At 42.7% G+C, this 27,102-nt stretch overlaps 1 protein-coding gene across 1 annotated transcript in view; it reads right to left on the bottom strand.

Moving 5' to 3' along the window:
• EBF2 (EBF transcription factor 2) overlaps positions 1-27,102 on the bottom strand; it is a 220,288-nt gene that overhangs the window by 36,882 nt on the left and 156,304 nt on the right. The window contains exons 8-10 of the mRNA XM_004004175.6: positions 11,592-11,709; positions 9,913-10,043; positions 8,849-8,975 (exon numbers count right to left, since the gene is read on the bottom strand). Of these exons, the coding sequence (XP_004004224.1) occupies positions 8,849-8,975; positions 9,913-10,043; positions 11,592-11,709 (376 nt within the window). The remainder of the gene's footprint in view (positions 1-8,848; positions 8,976-9,912; positions 10,044-11,591; positions 11,710-27,102) is intronic.

Here is a 27,102-nt window from a genome sequence, read left to right as displayed (position 1 = left end):
TGAATATGCTCTGCTCTCTGTAATATGTATTTAGAATATTATAGCTGAGAGCACCAGGCCATTAAGAGGCTGGGACGTCTCTAGCAAAACAACAGCCCCCTATTCTGGGGCTTCCAACGGAGACATCATTCCTCAGGCTCAGCCAAATGAGGGATCCAAATTTTATAGGCGATGGGGGTGGAGGCAACTTCAGTAAAACTGCAGGCTACCAGGGGGGCTATTCATCCAACCTGTTTCTAGTGCAAACAGGGAACAATTGTACTCAGGCCAGTTTTTGATATCTGAATTGGGTATTTTTAACTAAAAATCAGATTCATTTCTTAAATGAGATTTTTTTTTTTCAGGATAATGCTATAGGAAAAAAAGAAGAAGAAATGTGATGTGGGTGAGCTATTAACATCTGAATCCGGTGTGCACATCTGTGCAGTGTGGCTCAGTGGAACCCCATGCCCAGCCCCAGGGAGGGGACTGTGCAGGGTATGATTTGTGGGGCTGTGGAATAACCTAGGCTTTTTGTTTCTCCACCTAACTGCTTCCTGATCTTGTCTACTTTCTTGTTGATTAACACCTGCTCCCAAATAATGAACAGAGTAATCAAATACCTTTGTTTGTGCTGAAGTATTGGGTTGGCCAAAAAGTCCATTCAGGTTTTTCTATAAGCTATTTTTCCATGATATCTTATGGAAAAACCCAGAAGAACTTTTTGGCAAACCAATAAAAGGTAAGGATTTTTGGGGGGAAGAGGTGAGTTGATGTGAATTGTTTGGTTTCTATAGGTGTCTCCATAGCCAGGGTGCTTTGACAGCTTCCATATTCAACCACACACCTTGGGAAGCAGTTCTTTGGCTGGCACGTGAGCCAGCTGGGCCCAATCGGCTCTTCCTTGAAAACTCATTTCCCTTCAAACCACTTGCAGAGAGCACACATGCTCTCTGGCTGCCCTGGCCTTCTCTGTCACCTAAAAACCCTGATTTCTAATCCAGACCCAGATACGAAAGGCATGATACGGTGGGTCTTTCAAGAATTCACCTTCTACAGCAGAGAACACATGCAAAAAAGTCTGCTGTTGGTTAGTTGCTAAGTCATGTCCGACTCTTTGCAACCCCACGGACTGGAGCCCACCAGGCTCTTCTGTGCATGGGATTCTCCAGGCAAGAATACTGGAGTGGGTTGCCATTTCCTTCTCCAGGGGATCTTCCCAACCCAGGGATTGAACCCGTGTCTCCTGCGTTGACAGACAGATTCTTTACCACTGAGCCACCTGGGAAGCCAGCAAAAAAGTCCACCCTTGATCAAACAGCAGTGAGGAAGGAAGCCAAAGAGAACTCATCATAGAAATTATGTATCCCACAGCCAAACACTTACAATAGTAAATTTTGTTCATATCTGTGTATTTCTATACAAAATATACTTGCATATCTACATTTCATATTCCCAGTGAGATAAATATCTTCCAAGTTTTAGGTTAGAAAACTAAGGTGAGGGACTTCCCTGGTAGTTCAGTGGATAAGAATCCACCTGTCAATGCAGGGGACACGGGTTTGATCCCTGGTCCAGGAAGATTCCACACGCTACAGGAAACTAAAGCCCATGGGCCGCAACTACTACGCCTGTGCTGCTAGAGCCCATGCTCCACAAGAAGCCTGCACACCACAACTAGCAAAGACCCAGCGCAACCAAAAATAAACAAATAAACAATTTTTAAAAAGAAAACGAAGGCAAAGAATGGTTAGGGGATTTGTCATAAAATTCGGACTCAAATCCAGACCTCTAAACTCTCACTGATGGTCTTCCACTCCAGTGCTAAGTTCTCTCAAGTTTAATGACAAAGTGGAGTTCCATTCTCAAATGCCTTGCTACAGACCTCCTCTCCCTGCATCCTTAAGATGCAGTAACCATGGTTACCTGAAAAAACAAGTAACCGTGGTCTCCCCGGGTACCCCCTACCAGGATTATTTTTCTCCACTGCTAGTTTTCTGCAGCAAAGTCAGCCAGGGGAGTAGGGGACCTCTCCCTGCTCACAAGTCTTGGCTGGTACCACCTCTAGGTCTCAAAGCAGACAGAGGCAGTGGGACGTTTCCTGATGAGCTGGATGCTCGTGTAGAGCTCTTGACTCTGAAGCAGCAAGCTGCACTTCAATAAATCGTGGTGGTAGGAGGAAAATAGACCTTCCTACATGTGAGAAGAAAATGTGTTGTTTTTCAGAGCCCTGATGTTTATGCGGTACTTGGCAGCAACAACCATGGGGAGCTGATTACTGCATTTTGCCTAATTATACCAGGTAAGTCCCATCTAATAGGCTTGGGTTTATTGTGGTGGTGTGTCCTTGGATACGGAAACCATCAACAGTTGGACCATGATCCATAAGATGTGAGTGGTGGGATGAGGGCTGAGGGAGCGGAGGTTTGCTGGAAATTTCCTTCCCACCTCCTGCTTTTGGAGTCTCTTTCTAGAAAGTTCCACATACGAGTAAAAACTACTGGGTTTGTGGGGTAATGACTCGGTCTGAAAAGAACTGCCCTATGTTGTCAAATGCTTTACAAGCCAGGAAGTCACCGCAGCAGCCTGATGGGAGGACTCAGCATTCCCAAACTCATTTCTTTGTTTGAAATACAGATCCTCAGACCCTCCCGAAAGACTGGAGCGCACTATGCCTGGAACAGGGTCCAGCACGACTGGTGTGTGTGTGCGTGCATGCACACATGTGCTCAGTTGTGTCTGACTCATTGTGACCCCATGGACTGTAGCTCACCAGGCTCCTTTGTCCCTGGGGTTCTCCAGGCAAGGATACTGGAGCGGGTTGCCACTTCCTTCTCCAGGGAATCTTCCCGACTGAGCAATCAAATTCGACTCTCTTGCATCTCCAGAAACCATATTGTACATACAGTTTTAAGCTTTTTTTTTTTATATATATATCACCAATGTCTTTTATGTAATTAAATATCCATCCACAGCATTGCTTTTGGAGAAGGAAATGGCAACCCACTCCAGTACTCTTGCCTGGGAAACCCCATGGACAGAAGATACTGGTGGGCTACAGTCCACGGGGGTGCAAAGAACTGGACACGACTGAGCGACTGTGCGCCCACAGCATTTCTTTAGTATCTAAGATGTTTTTCAGTATAAGGATGTTTTGTTATTTGTGATTTTGTTATTTGTTATTTGTTATTTGTGATTGTTTACAGTTTTTCACTCCTATTAACAGTGCTTCAACAGTGCTTATTAACAGTGCTTCAGAATAAACAACCTTCAGGCAAACTCAATCTCCCACGTATATATTCCTAAAAGTAGAATTGTTGGGTTAAAGGGTACATACATTTTTTTTAAAACCTAGTACCATCAGGGTACTCTCCTGAGAGTGGAGAACTGTGTGTTAGAAACCCCCACTTTCTTCTAATTTTGTCAACGTAGGTATCTTCATTTGTTTTAAAAAAAATCTTTGCCACCTTGATAGGAAAAAAAAATGTTATCCTGTAGTTGCCTTAATTTGCTTTCATTTGATTATTAATGTGGTTGGGATTTTTACAAACATGTTTATTGTTTGATTATATTCCTTCCTGAATTAACTCCTGATGTTCCTTGCTAGCTTTTAGAGAGTTTTTCCCCCTTAATTTATAAGACCTCTAACATTCACTTGTTTATCCATAATGTAAAAAAAAATTGTGGCTGACAAAGAATAGGCATAAAATGAACTTTGCTCAACAAGTAAATGAATATTTTTATGTGCAGGATATTATGTCATATATAACAAATATGGTTTCAGTTTGTCCTTATCCTTTCTATTTAATAACTGAAACTGAGACATGCAAACATTTTCTTTTCATGTAATCACATATTTATGCTCAGTGGTTTTTGTCTTTGGGATCAAGCTTTTAGCAAGGCTCAAGTATAATAATCTTTTTAAATGCCTACATTTTAAAAAATTAGTTAATTAATGCCTACATTTAATTAAAATATTTAATTCAAGTATGCTTCATTTTGTGATATGAAATTAGATACATAACTTTTTAAAATGCTTAACTAGTTGGCCCCACAACATTTGTTAAAAATTCCATATTTTCCATGCTGACTTGCGATGTCTCCTCACCCATACAAATACTTCTGTATTTGTACTAGTTGTATGCATAAAAACTGTTTATCTTAAAGTGTTTTCTTCTGTTGCGTGACATTTCTATGTGTTCCTGCAAAACCCCATATTCTTCTAATTACCGAAACTTAACATAGGTTTTAAAGTCTGGTAGGGCAAAGCCCTCTCATTTTTCAAAATGAGGGGTCCTATTTTAGCACCTTTATTTTTGCAGGTGAACTTTTGTAAAGTTTTCCCCAAACATTTTGTTGGTCCTTTGATTGGCATTGTGTTAAATTTATTCATTAATCGACATCTTTACAATATTAAATCTTCCCACCTCTCCACCAGCTGGAAGTATTTTGTCCTTCCTCTGAACTCCCTCAGCACTTTATACCTTTTTAAAAAATCACTTTCTAAGCTATACCCACCCAATTTTTCAAACCTGAAACTTGAGTCACTCCCTCCCTTTCCTTCCCCAACCTTCACCCCATCCAATCAATCATCAAGTCCCGTCAATGCTACCTCCTAAATTTCATCCACTTCTGCCTGTCCCCACCACCGGCACTCCAGTCCAAGCTGCCATCATTTCTGGCTGGGGCCACCACACTGGCCTCAAACTGACCTCCCTGAATCCATCCTAGGTTCCAAACCATTCTCTCTGCTGCAGCTAAAAGGCTCTTTGAAAAGGCAAATCTGACCACGGCACTCCCAGCTTTAAACTATTCCAATAGCTCCCCATGGCACTTGGGATGCAGCAAAACAAGCAGGTTCAATCTCTCTTCCAGTCTGAACCCAACCTCTCTTTCACATTCTTTCTTCCCTGTTTCTAGTTACCGTCAAACACATCCCACATTCTTTCCTACCCCAGGGCCTTTGCACGTACTGTTTCCCATGTTTGAACTGTCCTTAACCTTCTCCATTGGCTTAAGATTCCTCTGATATATATCCCCAGCATCCTCTATCACTCATCACATTTGTAATTCCTTGTTCAAGTCAGCCTCCATGATGATAAAACTAATAGCATTAATAATACTAATAATATATACCTTTTCAATAATAAGCTATAGCTGCTCTCTATTTCAAACGCTTTCCATGCACAGGTGTTCTACACCTGGTTTGTACCATTTTATGAGAGCAGGTTGTTGAATTTTCAGGAATGCTGTGAGCCAGCTGATGTCATATTGGTAGTTTGAAATCAGCCCTGGTGATAGTACCTGCACCATGGAAATCAGCAAATACAACAAACCAACGTGGGGCATGTTCAGTTGATGCTTGCTTTAGGAATAAGTCAACCATGTCTCAGCACATAAGGAAAACAGAACTCTTTGCTGAAGTGCATGCATGTGAAGTCACTTCAGTCATGTCCTGCTCCTTGCTACCCTATGACATGCCACACTGCATTGCTAAACATAGGTCAGCAGGCAGGACAGCCAGAGACCTGAGTCCTTGTTCTGACTCCACCGTGAATTAGACAGGCAAGTCATTTCTCCCTGGGTCTTTGCTTTCTCATCTGCAACAGATGGAGTTTGATCCAATGTTCTTTGATGTCTTATTATCTTTAAAATTCTTAGATTTACAGGTAACATAAAATCTATTATCTTTACTACTGTGTGGGCTCCTTTCATTTTTTTTAAACCAAGCACTGTGTTTTCTGTGAATCATTTAGGCTCCTCTATTCTGTCTGGCAAGTTCCTTCTTTCCTTTTGAAATGTCACTCTATGGTCAGCTCCTCCAGAAAGCCTTCCTTCGTTTCCCAAAGTGAGCCACCCCTGCTCAGTGCTCCTATAGCCCCTTTTGCATTTATATCTCTTTTAGGACTCAGCATGATTATTATAATCTACAGGTGTCTCTCTCTCTCTATCTAGAACTGTAAGCTGCTAGAGGAATACTGATATTACTGACTTTGTGCCTTGAGCAATCATTTAGAGCTGATATTTGTATATTGAATATATAGATTACATGGTTACCTGGGTCCTATCTTCAGAACTTCAAATTTAATTAGTCTGGGATCCAGCCTGAGCATTGATGCATTAAAGTGCGACCAAGGATGACAACCTCTGCTTTTGAAGCAACTTTATACATTTACTCAGACACACACGTATGCACATGTAAACGTATATGCACACAACACCTGGCTCCAAACGTCTATAGCCCCACTGAGTATTGCTTGTTACTTCGGAAGAGAATTGAAGATTAATTGCAATGCAGTTTTTATTCCTCCTGCCTATCACCTTACAGGGCAGACCTGTCATCCATATTACAGTGGGTGCATTTGAGAAAGCAAAACTCTATGTGTGAAATGAAACCCATTCCTCACCTGACTCCAGGGACAGTCCAAGCTCCTGTTTCCTCCTACCCACTGACCACTCCATTTCTGTGTCCTTCACAGGCTCCTCCTTGTTTTCCTGAGCCCTACACTTAGCGCTTCTGATGCACCTGCCATCTTTTAGACCGCTTCCATCTTGTAGCTATACTCCCTTCCATGGCCTCTCATCCATCCCAGTGGCTTTAAATCCCACCTGGATGCTGACTACTCCCTTGTTTGGCATCCTCAAAGTTTTCCCATGCAAACCCCTTGTCCTACCTGCCTTTCCCACCTCATCTCCCACTGACTCCACTCTGGCCACACTGGCATTTTTGCTCTTCCCCAGTGATACCAGGCTTATCCATGCCTCTCAGACTGTCATCTTTTCTCTGTCTGGGACATTTGCCCCCAACCGATTGACTGCCAAGTGTTATTCTAGCTAACAATGATGAACCACACAGAAAACACAGCCCTGAGGAGGCCTAGGGACAGAGGAAATGTGAATGGACAGGACAGGAGGTCAAAGAGATAAGGGGGGTGGGGACAGATTTCCACACCCGCGATACATATCTTGGGATTCCCTGATGGCTCAAATGGTAAAAGAGTCTGCCTGCAATGTAGGAGACCTGGATTCGACCCCTGGGTCAGGAAGATCCCCTGGAGAAGGAAATGGCAACCCACTCCAGTATTCTTGCCTGAAAAATCCCATGGGCGGAGGAGCCTGGCAGGCTACAGTCCATGGGGTTGCAAAGAGTTAGACACGACTGAGAGACTTCACTTCACTTCAATACACATCTCTGCTCAATGTTCCTTTCTCAGAGAGACCCTCCCTCATTCTCTATCCCTTCATTATCACTGTCTGAAATTATATAATGTGTGTTCTCTGTTGACTGTCTCCGCCTATAGTATACAAGGTTTATTAAGATGGAGGGCTTTATCTTGCCCACTTTTATATCCCGGAGCCTAGAGCTGTGCTAGCCCATGGTAGGCATGTAATAAATGCTCATTTGAATGACTGACAAAGCTGTATCCCTTTGGGAGCTAGAATAGTAAATATTTTATTGCAAGTAACCCAACCAAGACATGCCTATCTCAAGAGGGAAAACTCAATGACAAAATGTTAAATATATACCTAAATCATCCTTTTTCCTTCTATTCCTAATTGATTGCTAATCAGACAATTTACGCTTAAATAATAATAGGAGGCTAAGTCCAAATGAGGAAGAAAACACTATAAAATAATATTATTAGAAATTTATAATAGGTCTGGTATATTTTCTTGATGATTTCTATACTTCTTTCCCTATACCTCTTTTTTTGTTGTTGTTCAGAGTAACAATATTCTGACTTCCCTGGTGGCTCAGTGGTAAAGAATCTGTCTGCCAATGCACAAAATACAGGTTCAATCCCAGGGTCAGGAAGATGCCCTGGAGGAGGAAATGGCAATCCACTCCAGTATTCTTTGCCTGGAGAATCCCATAGACAGAGGAGCCTGACGGGCTACAGTCGATGGGGTCGCAAAACAGTCAGACACAACTTAGGGACCAAACAATAATATTCTAGTGGGTCTCTGTGCCTTCAGCTGTTCCCCAACTAAATCAGGTTTCCTTTCCTGCTATGCCTAGCTAAGTTCTAGTCTAAGTTCCATCTCATGGATCCCCACAGCTGTTGAACCAGCTTTTTCTTTCCTCCAGACATCAACTCACCTCATCCTCTGTGTCTTTGCACTTAAGACTCCCATAGGAGGAACATGCTTCCTTTTTCTCTTTGCCTATCCAAATCCTCCCATCCTTAAAAACGGTCTTCAGTATCATCTCCTCCTGGAACCCCATCCCTCTACTCTAGTTCATAGTCAGCTCCCTTTTTGTGAAATTCATATTCCATTCTTTGGAAATACTAAACAATTTGAACACTCTTAATTCGCCAGCTGCTCTGTTGCCTTCTCCAATAGTTTCTAAATTTCCAAATAGGGACCATGTCTTCTATGTTATTGTACCTTCCACCTGGAAAAAAGTAGTAGATACAATGTAGGCGTTCAATAAATATTGAACCAATTAGATCATTTCTACTTTCATAAAGTTTTAATATAATTTGAATCCCTCTGCAGCATCATTAGGCAACTTTCCTGAATCCTTTTCAAGAAAATTTCATTATAGCCAGCAACTCTGTCAAATATTTTATCTGATTTGTTTGGATAAAAGTCTTTTCTAGCATGGTTCCAGCTGAGTTAAATTCATAAGGATGGAATCCTGAAATGAGCTGCCATGACCATTTCCCAGACTGTGCAGAAACTGCTTACATAAAACACAACATTAGATCAACACATCCCCTTTCAATGCCTATGACCCAGTCCACTCTTGCCACACCAGTAGAAAGACCTATAAAAGTTAGAATGATTATAAAGTGGATAGACTAGGGACCAGAGCAAAAGTGAACCAGGAACCAGTCTCCCTTGGAATAATTTTCTTACGCACCTGTGTAAATGAACCTCCCTGGAGCTCCTTTGCAGAACTGTTTGGATTTATAAGACAATGTCACTTCTACGACCCCAGGGATGTGCCGAGGAGGAGTCTGCACTCTGATGGCATGAGGAGTTATTAGCTGAGGAATGAATAGGCAGGGAAATAAAGTCTTTATTATATATTATCATGGATTTACTGAACATAGAAGCATCATCCACTGCTATCTCCCAGGGCAAACTGCTGCACTCATGGTGCCCCTTGTGCCATGAACGCCCTGTCCTATGTCTCAAGTGTTTCTGTCTACCACCCTGGAATTACCTTTCAACCCAACCTGTCTATCCTTCCCTTCCTATTAGCCCAGCTCAAGTACCCCCTCCCCGACCTCCTGTATCCACCTAACCCCCATCCCTGTAGTCATTCCCTCCCCAGTTCCTACACTGCCATGACCTCACAGATTGATTTGGCAATTTCCATATCCAACTTAGCACTGTTATATATCTTTTTGTAACTTGTCTTGTTTTTTTTTTCATCACAGTAGAAAAATTGGAAACTAGAGAAAAATTTAAAAAATGTTACCATTGCATAACCCAGAGACAGCCATTATTCGTCTTTGGCACATTGCCAGTACTTTTCTAAGGATGTGTTATATAATTATATTTTACATCCATAGATACTGTTGTCCTGATTTTTTTTCATTTAGCATTATATTGTAAGCATGTTCCCTTTTCCTGTGTCATTAGAAATCTTTTAAATATAATTTTTAAGTAAATGATGATACTTCATTTATTTAGCCATTCTCCTAGTACCCAATATCTAGCCAATTTCTAATTTTTCACAATTATAAACAATACTTATTACAGTGAATATTTCTTTTTAAGGGATCCATACCTGCAGGAAATTGTAGCTTACATGTCTTTTAATCCTGGTACCCCACTTACAATAGGTACTCAATAGTGTGTGTGTGTGTGTGTGTGTGTGTGTGTGTGTGTGTGTGTTCATTTTGCTGACATTGCAGAATTACTAGTTTCCCCAGATCAAAAAAAAGGAAATCAGGGAAGTGAGTTGTCTTTGCCTACCTCACTCCATACAAGCATGGTCCCAAACACCACTTGGAGGCCATCAAAGAAGTTGTCCCCAATAATGATGACCATGGCTCCTCCAGTGGTCCAGCCTTCACTTGGGCTAATGGCTTTGATGCATGGAGTTGCTAAAAAGATAGGAAAGAAAAAGTCAAGTCTGTCTTTTGGTGGTTGAAGTTTGGAGTTTGGAGACTGACTGCTCTTGAAAGCTCTTGGTTATCTAAGAAGTTTAAGTTGAGCTTTGCTGACTTGCCATCATTCCCTAATTGGTTGTTGGTTTTCACCAGGTCATTAAAGCCTAATGAGTTGACCACTATATATGAAAACACTTAGCTAATTGTGCAAAGGGTGTTTTTAAAACTCTGTTGTTTTTCCCCATATTTTATAAGTTGATCACACTGGAAATGTGTAAATCCCTTTTCTCTCCCCACCTCCTCTGCCCCAAGATGTTAAGATTTACAAGGTCTGTTAATGTGCCAGAGAAAGAAGGAGAAAGTAAAATCTACCATAGTTGAAGACTTTTTTTTTTTCTGGCTGTATCAAGAGACAATTTCTAATCACTTTCCTAACTTTGTAGGAAAGATTGTCCCTCCCTTCTTCCATATGTTCGAGGCCTCTGGACTTTACATCCCAACAGGAACCCAATATGGTTTTCAGGCCATAACTAAAGTCAATCCATCACTCCATTTCCAGAGCTGACAGGGTCAGAGGTGGAGGAGAACTTTGGCAGGACTCCAAAAACATGAGCCCCCTTTGAACAGCCAGTCAATCACATCCAATCAGTCAAAAGAAACTGGATGGGTTCCTAGTTCTGAACCCTGGGATTTTCTTCTCCCCTTTCAGTGCCCGCTGCGGGAGAATTAACACCACTCCAAATTCTTTACTGATTCAATCATTTTCTTTCAGTTCATTAATTCCTATTTGAAATGATACAAGACACATTTTAAGGGCTGAGTTGGGGTGGGGGCTGGTGGGCAGTATACAGCAAGACAATACACAAAAATAGGAGCCTCACTTAGCCATTCATTCTGTATTACAAGAGCTTCTTAGACCAATGAGTTGGGGAGCGTGCACAAAAAAGAACTTGGATGGGATTTGCTTAGGTTTGTCAGTTATCTTCCTTGATACACTTTAATTTTTCGGACAACTTGAAGTTTAACTGTTACCGGTCTTCCTAATTACTTTAATGCACTTGGAAAAATTACCCAGAGCAGACCATGATTTTTTCTTGTCCAAGCAAACAAAAATCAATTAGTGTCAGTTTCATTCTGCACATTGTTTTGTTTTGCCCACAATCTGTTTAAGCGCACATCTGACACTTATTCATACATGTCTGGCGTGGTAATGTTCCTGTTTAACTAAGATGTCATAGCACTACATTTGCCTGAAATGCCCATCTAGCAAAAAAATAAAGAGAGAGAGAGAAAGAAAAACTGACAGAACTAAATGAGAGAGCCAGAGAGTGGCAAGGGCCTGAACATTGGCTGGGAGATGTGTGGGGGTCACAACAGAGCAGGCAGAAGTCAGTGTTTACAGCTTCATTTTAAAATCCACACAGTCTTGAGGACATTCTCCACTCCTACTCAGAGACATCAATTCCAAATTCAAACCAGGAAAATTTGTGAAGAACGTCATTTGTCTGCCAGGCTCAGTCCCTCCGGAAAGCACAGCCCTACCTTCCGACGGATCCAGCCTTCTGGCTCTCCGTCCATGCTTCGAGTTGTTGTGAACAAACATGTTGTCGGAAACAGCCAGCACATGTCCATCCACATTCACTGTTGTTGACAATACGACCTGCAGATTTCAAGGAAAAAGGATAGGGGGGAGGGGGGTGAGTTAATTTCTCAGTAAGTCATAAAAGTCACAGAACTGTTTTGTCAGACTTCCGTGTGGCTAATGAGAGATGGACCAGAATTTAGGGACAAGTCATGCTCTTGGCATCTGAATGCGTTCTCCTCCTCCTGTAACAATGGCAGAGCATTATGGAAAAAGAGGCCACCCTTCACCCATGTGTTGTCACCTATTTGTGCTCAAACTATGCCCAGGAGGAAGTGGGGAAGTTGGTAATCTGCCCATGGGTTCTAGAAACTTCATCTCGATCAAAGTACTTGGACCATCATTCCCAGGTGACCCTTGGGCTGGAATCACAAAAAGGAGCTGATTGTGTCTGATTGGGAAGCTAAGATGGAAACACCAGCTGGGAGGTCATTTCTCAGGAGTGGGTTCTTGAACATCTGACGTGTGCTAAAGTAGTGCTGGGCATGCATGTACTGCCTGATGAGTTATATCTGGTTTCTCCCATACCAGGGAGCAGCGACTAAGATGCTTAGACTTTGGGTGAAAAGTAAAGTTGCGGAATTCAGCACTGAAAATGTAGGACATTTAGTATCTAACCAGATGATAGGGAAGAGAAGGGTGCCTAGTGGAAGGGTGTGGATTTGCAGTCAGAGAGAACTGAACCCAAATCCCACGCCTGCTCCTTCTTAACTGAGAACCTCTGATGGATTACTTGGGCTTCCCTGGTGGCTCAGACAGTAAAGAATCCGTCTGCAATTTGGGAGACCTGGGTTCGATCCCTAGGTTGGGAAGATCCCCTGGAGGAGGGCATGGCAACCCACTCTAGTATCCTGGCCTGGAGAATTCCATGGACTGTACAGATGGATTATTTAACCTTTCTGGATCTCCACTTCCCTAGTCTGTAAAACATACACAACATTGCCTATCTTGAGGGCTGAATGACATAAAAGAAGAATAAAATGAGAAAAATACATGTAAAACATTCATGGATGAGTTCCCATCCTCATGACCTCACTCCTGCCTTGTTTGACCAGTCAACAGGACAGAGGACTTTACTCATGGAGCTCCTCCAATAGTGTAAGCTCTGGGTCAAGAGAAGGCTCCAGTAGGGGGAATTAACCCCCACATATTACAAGGCATGGTCCCTACCCTCAAAGAGCTTACTTTCACGCTGGAGGAGCATGGCAAACAAGAAAAACAAGCAGCACACAGAATGAGGTTGGACTGAGGTCTGTGTGTGTGTGTGCTGCAGATGAGGGTGCAAGGGAAATTCAAAGAAGTGGTGATCAGTCAGGGCTGGAGCAGTGGGAAAACACAGCAGAAATGCATGGCCTTGGGCATATCCACCACCTACTTACTGACCCAGGAAGGTGAGTCACTTGTGGCAATGTCTTTCCTCAGGTGGCAATATTTTGTGTTTGAGAAAGGAGCTTCTTATATATATATACTCAAGTATATATATAGACCTGAGGAAAGACATTGAATAGATATGTCCACTCCCAAATTAAACTCACTGATACTCTACTTGGAATTTTTGGCCACCCTTGAAGAGTTTGCCTGCAATGCAGGAGATGCAGGAGACCCAGGTTCAATCCCTGGGTCAGGAAGATCCTCTGGAGAAGGGCATGGCAACCCACTCCAATCTTCTTGCCTGGAGAATCCCATGGACAGAAGAGCCTAGCAGGCTACAGTTCACAGGGTCACAAAGAGTTGGACACGACTGAAGCAATTTAGCACACACTTTCTTACTTATTAAATAAAGAGGGGACAAACCTGGGCCTTGCCTTACCTCTTAAGAGGTAATATTTTATATTACTACAAAACGAGATTCACTCAATGGCATGTCACATCTCTTCACCATGAATTATTTCAAACGAACAAAATAAACATAATGAGTCTCCTTTTTTTAAAGTGAAATTTACATGCAATTACTGTATAGTTTTGATAAATGGATATACCCAGGTAATCCACACCATATCACAATATAAAACATTTCTGTCTCCCCAGAAAGTTATTTGGGTCTCCTTTGCCAACAAAGGTCCATCTAGTCAAGGCTATGGTTTTTCCAGGGCTCATGTATCGATGTGAGAGTTGGACTGTGAAGAAAGCTGAGCGCCGAAGAATTGATGCTTTTGAACTGTGGTGTTGGAGAAGACTCTTGAGAGTCCCTTGGACTGCAAGGAGATCCAACCAGTCCATGCTAAAGGAGATCGGTCCTGGGTGTTCTTTGGAAGGACTGATGCTGAAGCTGAAACTCCAATACTTTGGCCACCTCATGCAAAGAGCTGACTCACTGGGAAAGACTCTGATGCTGGGAGGGATTGGGGGCAGGAGGAGAAGGGGACGACAGAGGATGAGATGGCTGGATGGCATCACCGATTCAATGGACATGAGTTTGGGTGAACTCTGGGAGTTGGTGATGGACAGGGAGGCCTGGCATGCTGCAATTCATGGGGTCGCAAAGAGTCGGACACAACTGAGCAACTGAACTGAACTGAACTTCAGTCCATCCTACCCAATACATTTTTCCAAAGCAATACTCTCCTGATTTTTTTTTAACCTCAAATAAGATTTCAGATGGCATCTTTTTTTTTCCCAATTGAGGTATAGTTGCTTACAAATTGTGTTTATGATGTACAATGAAGTAAGAAATTTTTATATATATTGTAATATAATAAGGATTCGGAAGAACCCTTAAAATTATGAGCCCACAAAGTATGTCACCTAGCCTGGTGTCATGAGCATGACAGTAGCATTCAGGAGTTTACACGGACACAGTGGGCTGCATTTATTAACTCAGATGCAGTCACTGAGTGTCTTCTATGTATCGGGTATTATTACATCAGGCCTTGGAGACTCTAAGACCACAGAACGATGTGTTCCTAGTCGACGAGTGTGTCTCCCACACTTAGCTCCTCCACTAGTGAATTCACTACCTATTTCATGTCCCTGTTCATTGTGAAATCAGGATGAACTTAAAGGAGCCTCCATAGTCATTCAGAAAATTACTATCAGTGTAATTGCTCACAATTCAGGGATGTAGCCATCTAGCTCCAAGTCTGTTTTCAATTGCATCCTTGTTAACATATTAAGAGTCTGGGGAAAGGCCTTCCAGAAAGTTCCTATCATGCAGTGGCCACCATAAGGCAGAGACCTGCATCACTTTCTGCCAGGACATAAGGCACATACTCTTACAGGGCCTCTCAGCAGAGCAGAGGGTGGCATCGCAGTCAAAGGGAGGGAGGAGTCGAGGGTCTCCTGGTTCCCGGAGTTAGGATGAGCATGAAGGCTGAAAGCAACCACCTCTGTCTCTGTTTACCCTCTGAAAATAATAGGAGAAGGTGGAGGGAAAAAATGAGGAATCAGATCAATTTTATAAATTGTGTGTGTGAATGGACATTGCTGTCATCCATGGGAAAAAAAAAAAAAAAAAAACAGAGGGTGCCTCAGGTTTTCACTGCTAACGAGCTGTGCTGGGCACAAGGAGGGGAACCCCCGCCCAGGTGAGGATTATGTGGACATGAAGAGAGTTCTCCCTAAGACCGCTTTAATTCATTCCACAGGCTCCTTGTTATACTGTACGTTCATGCGCCTTGTGCATTCCTGCCACAAAATATGGGGCTTTCTTGAGCCAGCTGATTTCATCATTGTCCATTTGGGTGGAGTGAGACTCAGTTCCAAAGAGAACATTTCCCGAATGACATACCCTGATGGTTCAGATGCACGTCATTATTTTCTATTAACAATGGAAATAAATTTTAATCTCTTGCTGGCTAGCGCTGGCCTCTCCTGACAGCAAGGGAATTAACCTGAATTATTTCAGTGTCTGCAAAATTTATTACGCGATTTTAAATTATGTCCAAATGTATGTGCGTGTGGCTGTATATATATCGATATGAGGCAAGTCCCCGTTTTTAATATTCTAAATATCTTAAGACAGTGAGGTATCTAGGAAGGGCTGCCAACTTAACTGAATTTGCAAAATGTAAAGGATTTGATACACAAACTCCATCATGTGAAACTAGACATATTTGGTTGTTGTTCTTTTTTTTTTAAGGAATGGTTGTTGTTCTTGTACATGGAGACACACACAAATACTGACTTTTCCGTGCATTCCTTCCACTTCTGAAAGAACAAAATACATGAGGGAGGCGAAGATACATTTGGTACACTCAAAGCTTCCAATTTAACTTCTTTCACTGTTTTCTGATGAACGATGACAACACTGATATTATTCTATTCAGAGAAGTTAAAGTTTCTGAATGTTTGAAGACTGAAGGAAGTGGACTGTGCATTCCAGCATCGTCTCCCTCCCAGGCCTTCCCCTTCCACAAGCCAACTTCTTTCCCCCAGTGAGTATTTCCTGGGTCACGAAGGCTGACCTTTCCCATCTGGAATCAATCAGTCAACCCCTGACAACTTCCTGAAACACCTCACTCCATTTCCTGTTCTCTCCCCCTTCTCCCTTTCCCCCTGGTTTGCTTCACTCTTCAAAACTGCAGGCCACAGCAGCTTAATGTTAGAGGGTCAGACACAGTTAGACTCCAAAACACTACACAAGGACACCTTTGACCTTCAAAAATCTTTACATCTTAGCCAAACAAATCAAGGTCAACATTTCTTACCATTACCTTGTTAACTATTTGTAGGCATCTTTGCCAACAATCTTCTGATCCTGGAATCATCCATACCACTTGTTCTTCTAAGATCATAAACTGATCTGTCTTAGAAGTAGTAAGTGGAATATTGACAAAGCATGCCATTAGGAGGTACCTGAAACTAGAAAATCTCGAGTATTTTAACAAACATATGGAGAGTATTCCTTCCAAAAGGACTTCTCGGTCTCATCAATGTCTCCTATCACCTAAACCTGATACCTGCTTTTTCTAAAGCCCTCAGACTCTCTTGGCATTGCTGTTTCGCTGGCATGGTCCAAAAGGATGACAATTAGGAATACAGATGTCCATAATTTGTATGGGATGGACCTCCGGCTTTTGCTGTTGACACTGATGACAGCTTTCATTTGTTTCTCAGAGTCAGTGTATCTGTATTTCAACTCAAAGCTCCAGTAGGAAGGCCTGCAGATCTGAAAACTAAGCATTGTAGGTGGTGGCTGTCCTCCACTGGCATGCTTCAACTCAACACATAAACAATAACTAATGATGTTCATGCAAATGGGTTTCCCGGGTGGCTCGGTGGTCAAGAACCTGCCTGCCAATGCAGGAGACTCGGATTCGATCCCTGGGTCAGGAAGATCCCCTGGAGAAGGAAACAGCAACTCACTCCAGTATTTTTGCCTGGGAAATCCCATGGACAGAGGGGTTGGGCGGCCTACGGTCCATGAGGTTGCAAAAGTGTTGGACACGACTTAGCGACTAAACAGCAACATTCACACTCGGTTGCTTTCAGTCAAGGTGCCGAGAAAGAGAAACAGGGATCAACAGAAATCACTTTCATTTTTTTAAAGCAAGAGTAACTTTCCACATTTTGCCATTTCTCATTTTTGCTTAGCGCCATCTCTCATTTTTAGTGAGACCAGATCAATAAATAGGAACCAACTGGAGCAGTTGGCACAGTGACAGTACAGATTCCATTTTGAATCATCCAATTAAATGGGAATTTTAGCTGAATATACAGAGATGGAAACATCAGTAAAACGTTTGTGTCTCCCCTTAAAAAAAAAGTAATGTAAGAACAAAAGCTATAACTGTGTTAGCAGTCCACTCAAAGTCCTCAAGAAAATGGATGGCTTTCTCACATTATATTTTTCTTCTCATCACCCAAGAGCAATCCTGTGACCCCCACTCTAATAATTTATGCAAAGCAGGAGCTGAGTTGTAAGAGCTCCTTCCTGCCTATAAAAGGCCATGGTGGGAGTTACCCTTTTGGGGGACACATCTGTTAATCTGCCTGTACAACTAGTTTTCCAATAGAGGAGCTGTTCCTTTGGTATCAGAAATGATATCATGTGACAGGAGGATTTTTACCACCCTGATTTACTCCCACCCTTGGATTATTCTGGGGACTCCCAGGTGGTACAGAACCCGCCTGGCAATGCAGGAGACTCAAAAGACTCAGTATGATCCCTGGGTGAGGAAGATCCCCTGGAGGAGGAAATGGCAACCCACTCCAACATTCCTGCCTGAAAAATAATCCCATGGACAGAGGAGCCTGACGGGCTGCAATCCACGGGGTCACAAAGAGAGTTATTTTTACACCTCACCCTTAAATGTCTATGGATTTTTGGAACATCACACTTTAAAAAAAAAAAAAAAACTATGCTTCTCAAAACTCTGTAACTCTATGATTGAGTTGAGTCTGAGATCAGCTTGAATCCTATTCCCAGCCAAGCTTTCTCAGCTCATACCCAGGTGTTCCTACAAAGACCCTAAGTCTCACACAAGAGGGTAAAAGAAAAAGAGAAGTCAAAATGAAAAATGTGTGGAATGATTAACTGGTCTGCTCTTTGAAACAGACGAGAAACCCAGTGTCTATCTCTGTAAGTCACTGGAGAATCATCACGTTGGCTGGAAACCTCCCTGAATGGATCAGAGCTCTGGCTTTGAAAATACACCCAATTCTACCATTAGTCAGACACATTTCCCCTCCATTTCAACAAGGGCATGGACAGAGGAGCCTGGTGGGCTACAGTTCATGGGGTCGCAAAGAGTCAGACATGACTTAGCAACTGAACAATAATAACAACAACATGTACCCTCCAGCTGAAGGTGGGGGCCTATGGTAGTTTAATCTATGTAAAGTTACAATATGTAGCACTGATAGCCCACTCGAAGTGGAAGGCTCTGATACCTACTTATAAACATGCACCCACCAAGCTAAATAAAATGGCCTCAAAAATTCCTGTTATTTTGCCAAGTATGGAAAAAAATTCTTTATGACATTTTACATCTGGAAATGGAATTAAATTCATGATGTGCTTTTCCCTTATAACTGTTCAGTTGCTCTATATGTTATTTCAGCTTTCCCAAAGCATAACTATTATGTGGGATTTTATTTTCCACCTGTGGAAGGAGGAAAGAGACACAGAAACCATTAAAGGGACAGAGAAAATCAAGACAGGCTTCTGGTTGTGGTGGGCGATCAGATTTGGGAGTCCACACTGTGAGAAGAAATACTCCATTGATGTTTTTATACCCTGGCGAATTCTCACATTCGACCAGGGGAATCTGATGAAACAATTTTGTCTAAGCCTCCATAATTCGACCCAGGCAAAGAACAAACAAATTGGCTACTGCAAGTTGTTTCCCTCTACCTTTCATTCTTGGCACACATCATATTTCCAAGCCAGATTTAAAGCCCGGATTCTTCTTTGTTACTAGACTCCAGAGTCTCCAAAATTACCTTTAAACACCTACATACCCCGCAAGTATGGATTCTGTCATCTTTTTTTAAAAAAAGGAATTCCCAGAATTCTTAGCAATTGCTGTTGTTTCATATTCCCCGAGGCTACATTTTCTGTTCAGTTGAGTATCAAGTAGCAATCGAGAGAACGCCAAGTTGATTGCTGTTGAGACAGATGTGGGGCGTTCTGGAGTTGCTCACAGCCAGGGAGGGGGGCCATGGCATTCACGACCTAAGTACTGAGAAGATACGTTCTGAAGTCAACAGACAGCTCTGTGTTTCAGTGAGTCAGAGGCATTCTGTGACCTTCCAGGCATTATGCCACGTGTAATCCAGGCCTACAGAAAACACTGTCACTGCCTCACAGTGCTTACTACGCAACCGATCCATGTGTGCCAGTCGCTCAGTCATGCCCACCTCTTTGTGACCCCATGGAGCCTGCCAGGCTCCACTGTCCATGGAATTCTCCAGGCAAGAATACTGGAGTGGGTAGCCATTCCCTTCCCCTCCCGACCCAGGGGTTGGACCCAGGTTTCCTGCGTTGCAGGTGGATTCTTTACCATCTCAGCCACCAGGGAAGCATGCAATCAATAAAGCAGAACAGATGCCACACTGGGACGTCCCCGTGATCCAGTGGCTGAGACTCCAAGTTCCCAAAGCAAGGAGCCTGGGTTTGATCCCTGGTTGGGAAACAAAGATCCCACAGGCTGTACTTAAGACTCAGTGTAGCCAAATAAATAAATATTTTTTTAAAAAAGAACAAACACTACACATAATCAGGAGGTATTACTATATGGTGATACATAATTGAGGACTGAATTATGTGCCTACTGTATCCTCTAGGAGTCCAAAGGTAAGAAAACTAACCTGCACTGAGGGCAGTAACCAACATTTTCATCAAGGAAATGAGAGCTGAGATGGGCCTTGAAGAGTTGAAAAATTCATTATGCAATTCAAGGTTGCTGAAAAGATTATTCTGGCAAAAAATTTCTAATTGGCGTTAAGTGGGCCAATATGCCAAAAAACGTTTCTGCTGGCGTATTTTGGCAAATTTGGCTTAGGATGGACACCTTTTAGAGCTTGCTTGTAAAAAAAAAAAACAAAAAAAAACAAAAACAAACAAACAAACAAACAAACAAAAAAAAAAACCAGTTGAATATGTACAGAAATCAAGTGGCAGCTTTTTAAACATTTTCTTTTTTTTTTTTTTGACATCTACACACTGCTTTATTTACTTATTTACTTTAGGCTGTGCTGAGTCTTCATTGCTGCACTTGGGCTTTCTCTAGTTGTGGAAAGCAGGGGCTACTTTCTAGTTGTGGTGCTTGGGCTTCTCTTCGTGAAGCACAGGATCTTGGCAGGTGGGCTTCAGTAGTTGCAGCATGAAGGCTCAGTAGTTGTGGCTCGTGGGCTCTAGGGTGTGCAGACTCAGTAGTTGTGACGCACAGGCTTAGTTGCTCTGCAGCATGTGGGATCTTTCCAGACCAGGGGTCAAACCTGTGTCCCTGCTTTGGCAGTAGATTCTTATCCACTACACCACCAAGGAAGTCCTCAACCTGCCTTTTAGGTCATCAGGAAGCCTAAAGGTTATTAACCTGCTTTACAACCAAATTTCCCTTCACCTCAAAGGCCAGAGTTATTGATACTTGTAACATCCACCTCATCTCATTGTATTCCATCGAGGTCAGTGCTTTTCCCATCTGAAAGGTACACCAAGTGGGATGGTTATGGTCAAGGGCAGTGTTTTACTGGCAAACATTTTGAGGACCACAGAGGAGACTTAACACATTCGATGCAGTTCTTGATTTGGGTGGGCCAGTCTTTTTCCCCAGATGCTGTCCTCAGGGACCTTGTGAATCACCTGGTATCCATCAAAATCCAGGAACACGTAGGCTCCATGAGCAGCTTAAGAATCCATGCACTCTTACTGCAAAACTAAGAAAACTTTCCTTTCCAGGAAGTTCTGCATCTGATGGTCTTGGAATATGTTCAAGGGTTGGTTTTAGTGCCCAAATTTGAGTCTCTTAAAATGTTGGGAAGATCCCCTGGAGAAGGAAATGGCAACCCACTCCAGTATTCTTGCCTGGGAAATCCCATGGACAGAGGAGCCTGGCAGGCTATAGCCCATGGGGTCGTAGAGTCAGACACGACAGAGCAACTAAGCACAGCACAGCTCAAGTCTGACATGGAATTTCCCAAGAGTTATAGAGGCAACAACCTGCTTTTGTTTCTCTCCATTTCCTCCCACAAATAATTCAAAACCCATTTCTTATGTGAACTGGTCAAAATTCTTAAACCCTAGTTTCTGTCCCCATTTGAGATATCAAAAGCAAGGGATGAGGGGTGGACAGATTCGTCCCACGGACAAGAGCTTGAAGTAACCCATAGCAAGCTTTCCCTAAGCTTAAAGCATTAGGCTGAGCAAAAGATCCCTGAACCCTCAGAGGTGGTGGGGTTTTTTTTTTTTTTCCCTGACTCCAAATAGATAATTATTCTTTCTTAACTTGGACTCTCTGGTTTGTTCTCCCACCAGATAATGGACTCACCTGTTGATCAGAGAGGCTGTAGGTCAAGTGGTTTTCATTACGTGCTTGAAAAGTGTGGCTCAGTAGCCCCTCAGCCTTCCCATGGTGGGTGAGATCACAGAGCAGCTGGGGTGGCTTCTGCTCTCAGAGATTTTGAACTGAAGAAACCTGCAGGCAGCTGGCGCTGTATTAAATTTTTACCATTTGGAGTTAATTTAAACTCTCGTTTCCCTCTTCCACGGTGTGAGAGAAACATTCACCATTTTTTTACTTAAGGAAAATAGATGGTGGTGCCATGAAAAGGTTTTATATAAGAACTGGGGTTTAGGAAATCATACGGGTTTGTTGGATGGAGCCTGGCCCTGTTCCAAGACATGAGCAGCCCTGCCCTTTGCTCTCACGTCGATCAGTCAAATAGACGAATGGCCGCTGCCCAGCTGTGCGGACTAAGGGTCTCTGCCATCTATCCATGCGAACTTCCCCATTGTTCCTATGTGGTGGGCGCATCCAGCACACTGCCGTCATAGGCTCCAGGCTTCCCAGATCATCCAGCTATTCCAGTGATGTCAGTCCGCCCTCACATGCCTCACTTCCATTCTCCATGCTGATGGAGAAGACTGTAGTGACTTCTGACCACCATGCATTCCTGCTCTCTTTCTCAGAGGTCTACCAGACCTGCTCAGCATGTCCTGACAAAGCACCAACCCTTCCCCAGCTCCTCCAGGAACTCCCCAGTGAGGGTCCTTCCAACAGGCCGGGGGTTGTGTACAGATTCCCATAACCAGACAGGCATCAATTCAGCCCTGATATCTTTCCCAATTTGGGTCCGGACATGACTTCTTGCTTTTTTTAAAAAAATAATTTTATTTAATTTTTACTTCACTGGGTCTTTGTTGCTATGCAGGCTTTTCTCTGCTTGTGGCGAGCGGGATTTTGGTATTCGGACTTCTCACTGCCATGGCTTCTCTTGTCGTGGAGTATGGGCTCTGGGGCAAGTGGACTTCAGTAGTTGTGGTTCCCAAGCTCTAGAGCACAGGCTCAGCAGATGTGGTGCACAGGCTTAGTTGCTCCGCAGCATGTGGGATCTTTCTGGCTGAGGGATCAAACCCACATCTCCTGAGTTGGCAGGCAGATTCTTTACCACTGAGCCATCAGGGAAGCCCATGACTTTTCTTTCACCTGAAATGTATGCCCCCACCCACAACTTTTAACCTCTTATCTCTTGAAGCAAGGGATGGCAAGACCTGTATATGTGTCTCTATTCTCTCCCTGGTATAGCTATATAAGAAGATGATTACTTTGGTGGGCCTCTTGTTTTATTAAAAAGGGAATAATGTAGGGGTAGGGGCTTCCCTGGTGGCTCAGATGGTAAAAAATCCACCTGTAGTGTGGAAGACCTGGGTTTGATCCCTGGGTTGGGAAGATCCCCTGGAGAAGAAAATGGCAACCCACTCCCGTATTCTTGCCTGGAGAATCCCATGGACAGAGGAGCCTGGCAGGCTACAGTCCATGGGGTCGCAAAGAGTCAGGCACGACTGAGCAGCTAAGCACAATGTAGGGGTGAACTTGAGACGTCTGAGAGTCACCCAGAAAAATTCAGCAAATGACAGTGAGAATCTTTATCCCAGTAATAAAGCTACAAGTGTGAAGAAAGGGATTCATTTTAAATGATTCTGGAGTTGGAGATCCAAGGAACCTGCGACCAACTCCAGAATGAGTAATGTACCCATTGGTGCTGCCCATGTGATGGGAAGGGCTTCCCAAGTGGCACTAGTGGTAAGAACCCACCTGCCAATGCAGGAGATATAAGAGACGCAAGTTGGATCTCTGGGTTGGGAACATCCCCTGGAGAAGGAAATGGCAACCCACTTCAGTATTCTTGCCTGGGAAATCCCATGGACAGAAGAGCCTGGAGAGCTACAGTCCATGGGCTTGCAAAAGAAATAGACGTGACTTATCGACCAAACATACACACATATCCTTCCAGCACCTAGGATAGTGCCAGGCACATAGGATTTCCTCAACAGCATTGGTTGGGTGAATAAATCAATGAAAGAGGGCATCTGTGTTTTCACTATGACTTGGAGCAGAACCAGGCAGCCTGTCTATGAGAGTGAATTGGCAACAAAAGCCCTGATTGTTGTCAACTTCTACTATGCTTTAGGACTTGAATGTGGGAAATGACAACGTGCCTGAGTCTTCCAAGAAAATGGCTTGATTTTTCTTCTGGGTTTTCCAGCTGCCTGCTCTCCACCCACCATTCGGTGAAATAAAGAATGGGGTTCATTATGTCTTAACAGGCCTGTCAGCTTAAACTAGACATAAATTTCTTTACCTTTCCTTCACTGAGCTGTTAATCTGTGTGTTTCACCTAATTGTTCCATTTCAAGGAGGGCGGAAGTGATTTTCTGCCTTCATGGTCCATGGATTTAGATATACTTTGGGGGCCCTTTTCTTTTTTTTCCTTCCTTTGCTCCTTCCTTCCTTTTCTTTCTTTCTTTCTCTTAAAATTCATTTAATGACCATTTTGGAGCTCCAAAGAATGACTGGCATTGGGGAAAAATAAAAAAATTAATAAAACATGCCAATTACCCTCAAGCAGCACATAGCCTCTTAGATAAATAATAATTGCAAGGCAATGTGATCAATGGCATTAGTAGAAGCTTGTAGAGAAGTATGTTGGCACAGAAACAAGAACCAATAGGTCTGCCAGGAAAAGTCCAAAAGTGCCTCACTGTGGGGGAGGTGGATGAACTGGGAGTTTGGGCTTAGCAGATGCAAACTATTACAAATAGGATGGATCAAAAACAAGATCCAACTGTATAGTACAGGGAACTATATTCAATATCCTGTGATAAATTGTAATGGAGGGACTTCCCCGGTGGTCCAGTGATTAAGAATTCACCTTCCAATGCAGAGGCCTCAGGTTGGAGCCCTGGTCAAGGAACTACAGTCCCATGTGCCTCAGAGCAACTAAGCCCAAGTGCTAGCCACAACCAAAAAAAAAAAAAAAACAAACCCAGTGCAACCAAAAAAAAAAAAATGCAATGGAAAAGAATATGAAAAGTATATATATATATTGAGGTAAAGCACACATATGTATGCATATGTATGTATGTATGCATGCATATGTAAGCATAAAGCATACATATGTATATATATATAGAGAGAGAGAGAGCAGGGAGCTCCCTGGTGGCTCAATGGCAAAGAATCCTCCTGCAACGCAAGAGATGCGGGTTCAGTTTTGGGGTTGGGAAAATTCCCTGGAGAAGGGAATGGCTACCCACTGCAGTATTCTTTTTTTTTGTTGTTCTTCACTCCAGTATCTTGCCTGGTGAATTCCATGGACAGAGGAACCTGGTGGCTACAGTCCCTGGGGTTTCGAAGAGTCGAACACAACTGAACAACTAACACACACACACACAAACACATCTGAAACACTTTGCTGTATAGCAAAAACTAACAACAGTATAGTCAACTGTATTTCAATAAAATAAATTTCTTTTAAAAAGTGCCTCAATGAAGAGGTGACAGGTATATCTTGAAAAATAAGCATAAGTCACAGATTGGAGAGGAGTTAAGGCTTCACAGGCAGAAGGGTGAACACATGGGAAGTCTCCAAGCAGTCTGTTCCACATGGAACAGAAATCAGTGAGGTGTGCCTGATGGGTGGGGGCATATGGAAGCATTAGGTGGGGTGCATGGCAGAAGCCTGCCTGGTATGAAGCTATTTATCAGCCATGCCCTTTTATATCCAAGCTTTTGTCCACAGACAGGAGATATTTATAACATACTTAAGCAGAGGAGTGACATGTTTTAACCCCACTCCAGTGTTCTTTCCTGGAGAATCCCAGGGGCGGGGGAGCCTGGTGGGCTGCCGTCTATGGGGTCGCACAGAGTTGGACACACTGAAGTGACTTAGCAGCAGCAGCAGCAGACATGTTTTAAAAGATCACTTTGGTAGCCTTGTTGAGGACAGATTAGACAAAGGAGGAGAGACAAGGGTCTGTGGCAGTTTTACAGGAGAGGGAGGTGGATTTTATAGATACTTAGCGGGAGGGAGTGACGCTTTAATAATAATTGAAGAAGGCATGGATCAGGGAGGTAGGACTGACTTCTGCCTTGAACATGAGCTCATTAGTCATCCAAGAGAAGATGCCCAGGAGGGAGGTAAAGCTGGATTTCTGCAGCTCCAGAGAAGGGAGAAAAGTCTGATGATATGGATACAGGAGGCATCTGGGAACAGGTGGTCTTTAAAGCCAAGAATGGACAGGTCCCTATCATAAGGGTTAAATTACATGGAGGACGTCCACTGGGTATTAGATAAATTTCATTTACTTAGATCAAGGGCCCATGTACTTCTCAGAGATGTTTTAAGAGGTTTGGGAACACTTGAAATTTTAAATATAACTTTGTTGAAACATAGCTTTTTATTGGGACAAAACTATAGCTTATATGAAATTCTCAAAGGGGTCTGAGCCCAAAAAAGAATTAAAACTCTTGTGTTTCAATAAATATTTTATATACCCACGATAATTAGGACTTGAATTGAATGAAAGAGAGGTTTGGTTCAGGTTAGAAAATGTGTGATATAATGATTTTGTTATTTGATTGTTTTTGGAAAAGGAACCTATGTTCCACTAGTGTTTGGAGGAGAGTGGGAAGAGGAAAGATGAGAGAGGAGAGAGAGTTTGGTTGGATCCATGATTTGGTTAGAAATATTTTGTATTTTTATTCTGCTCAGATCAAAATCTCCACCAAAAAAAAAAAAAAACCTTCAGATTAAATCTGTTTGATCATATAACAGAGGTAGAGAATTGAAGTTATTTGTCCATATGTTTTTTAAAATTATTATATTTGTCATTCTGAATTCAGAGAAGGCAATGGCAACCCTCTCCAGTACTCTTGCCTAGAAAATCCCTTGGATGGAGGAGCCTGGTAGGCTGCAGTCCATGGGGTCACAAAGAGTCGGACATGACTGAGCGACTTCACTTTTACTTTTCACTTTCATGCATTGGAGAAGGAAATGGCAACCCACTCCAGTGTTCTTGCCTGGAGAATCCCAGGGACGGGGGAGCCTGGTGGGCTGCCATCTATGGGGTTGCACAGAGTCAGACACAACTGAAGCGACTTAGCAGCAGCAGCAGCAGCATAAGTTTATAATACATAGATTATATTTATATATATTTATAAAATTCAGACTATATATATATATTCTAGGAATTCCTAAGCTACCATTCCTTCAGCTCATTCTCATAATTATCTACTATCTCTGGTTTTGTTTCATATACTGAACTTGAACCAAGTTTCTTACTTGACCTTCAGAGCACATAAGCAAGCCTTTCTCCACTTTAAAGATCTTTCATAGAAGGCTATACTCATAAGAGAATCTGAGAAATTTCCAATTCTTTGGTGAATCAAAGGATACTGTCAAGAATGTGAAAAGCCAGTGATAAAATGAGAAAAATATTTGCAAATCATTTATCTGAGGGCCTAGTATTCT

The sequence above is a fragment of the Ovis aries genome, chromosome 2 (assembly GCF_016772045.2).
Source record: "Ovis aries strain OAR_USU_Benz2616 breed Rambouillet chromosome 2, ARS-UI_Ramb_v3.0, whole genome shotgun sequence".
Lineage (NCBI taxonomy): Eukaryota > Metazoa > Chordata > Mammalia > Artiodactyla > Bovidae > Ovis > Ovis aries.
The sequence above is the reverse complement of the archived record's forward strand: the minus strand, read 5'-3'. Positions and strand labels throughout refer to the sequence as shown.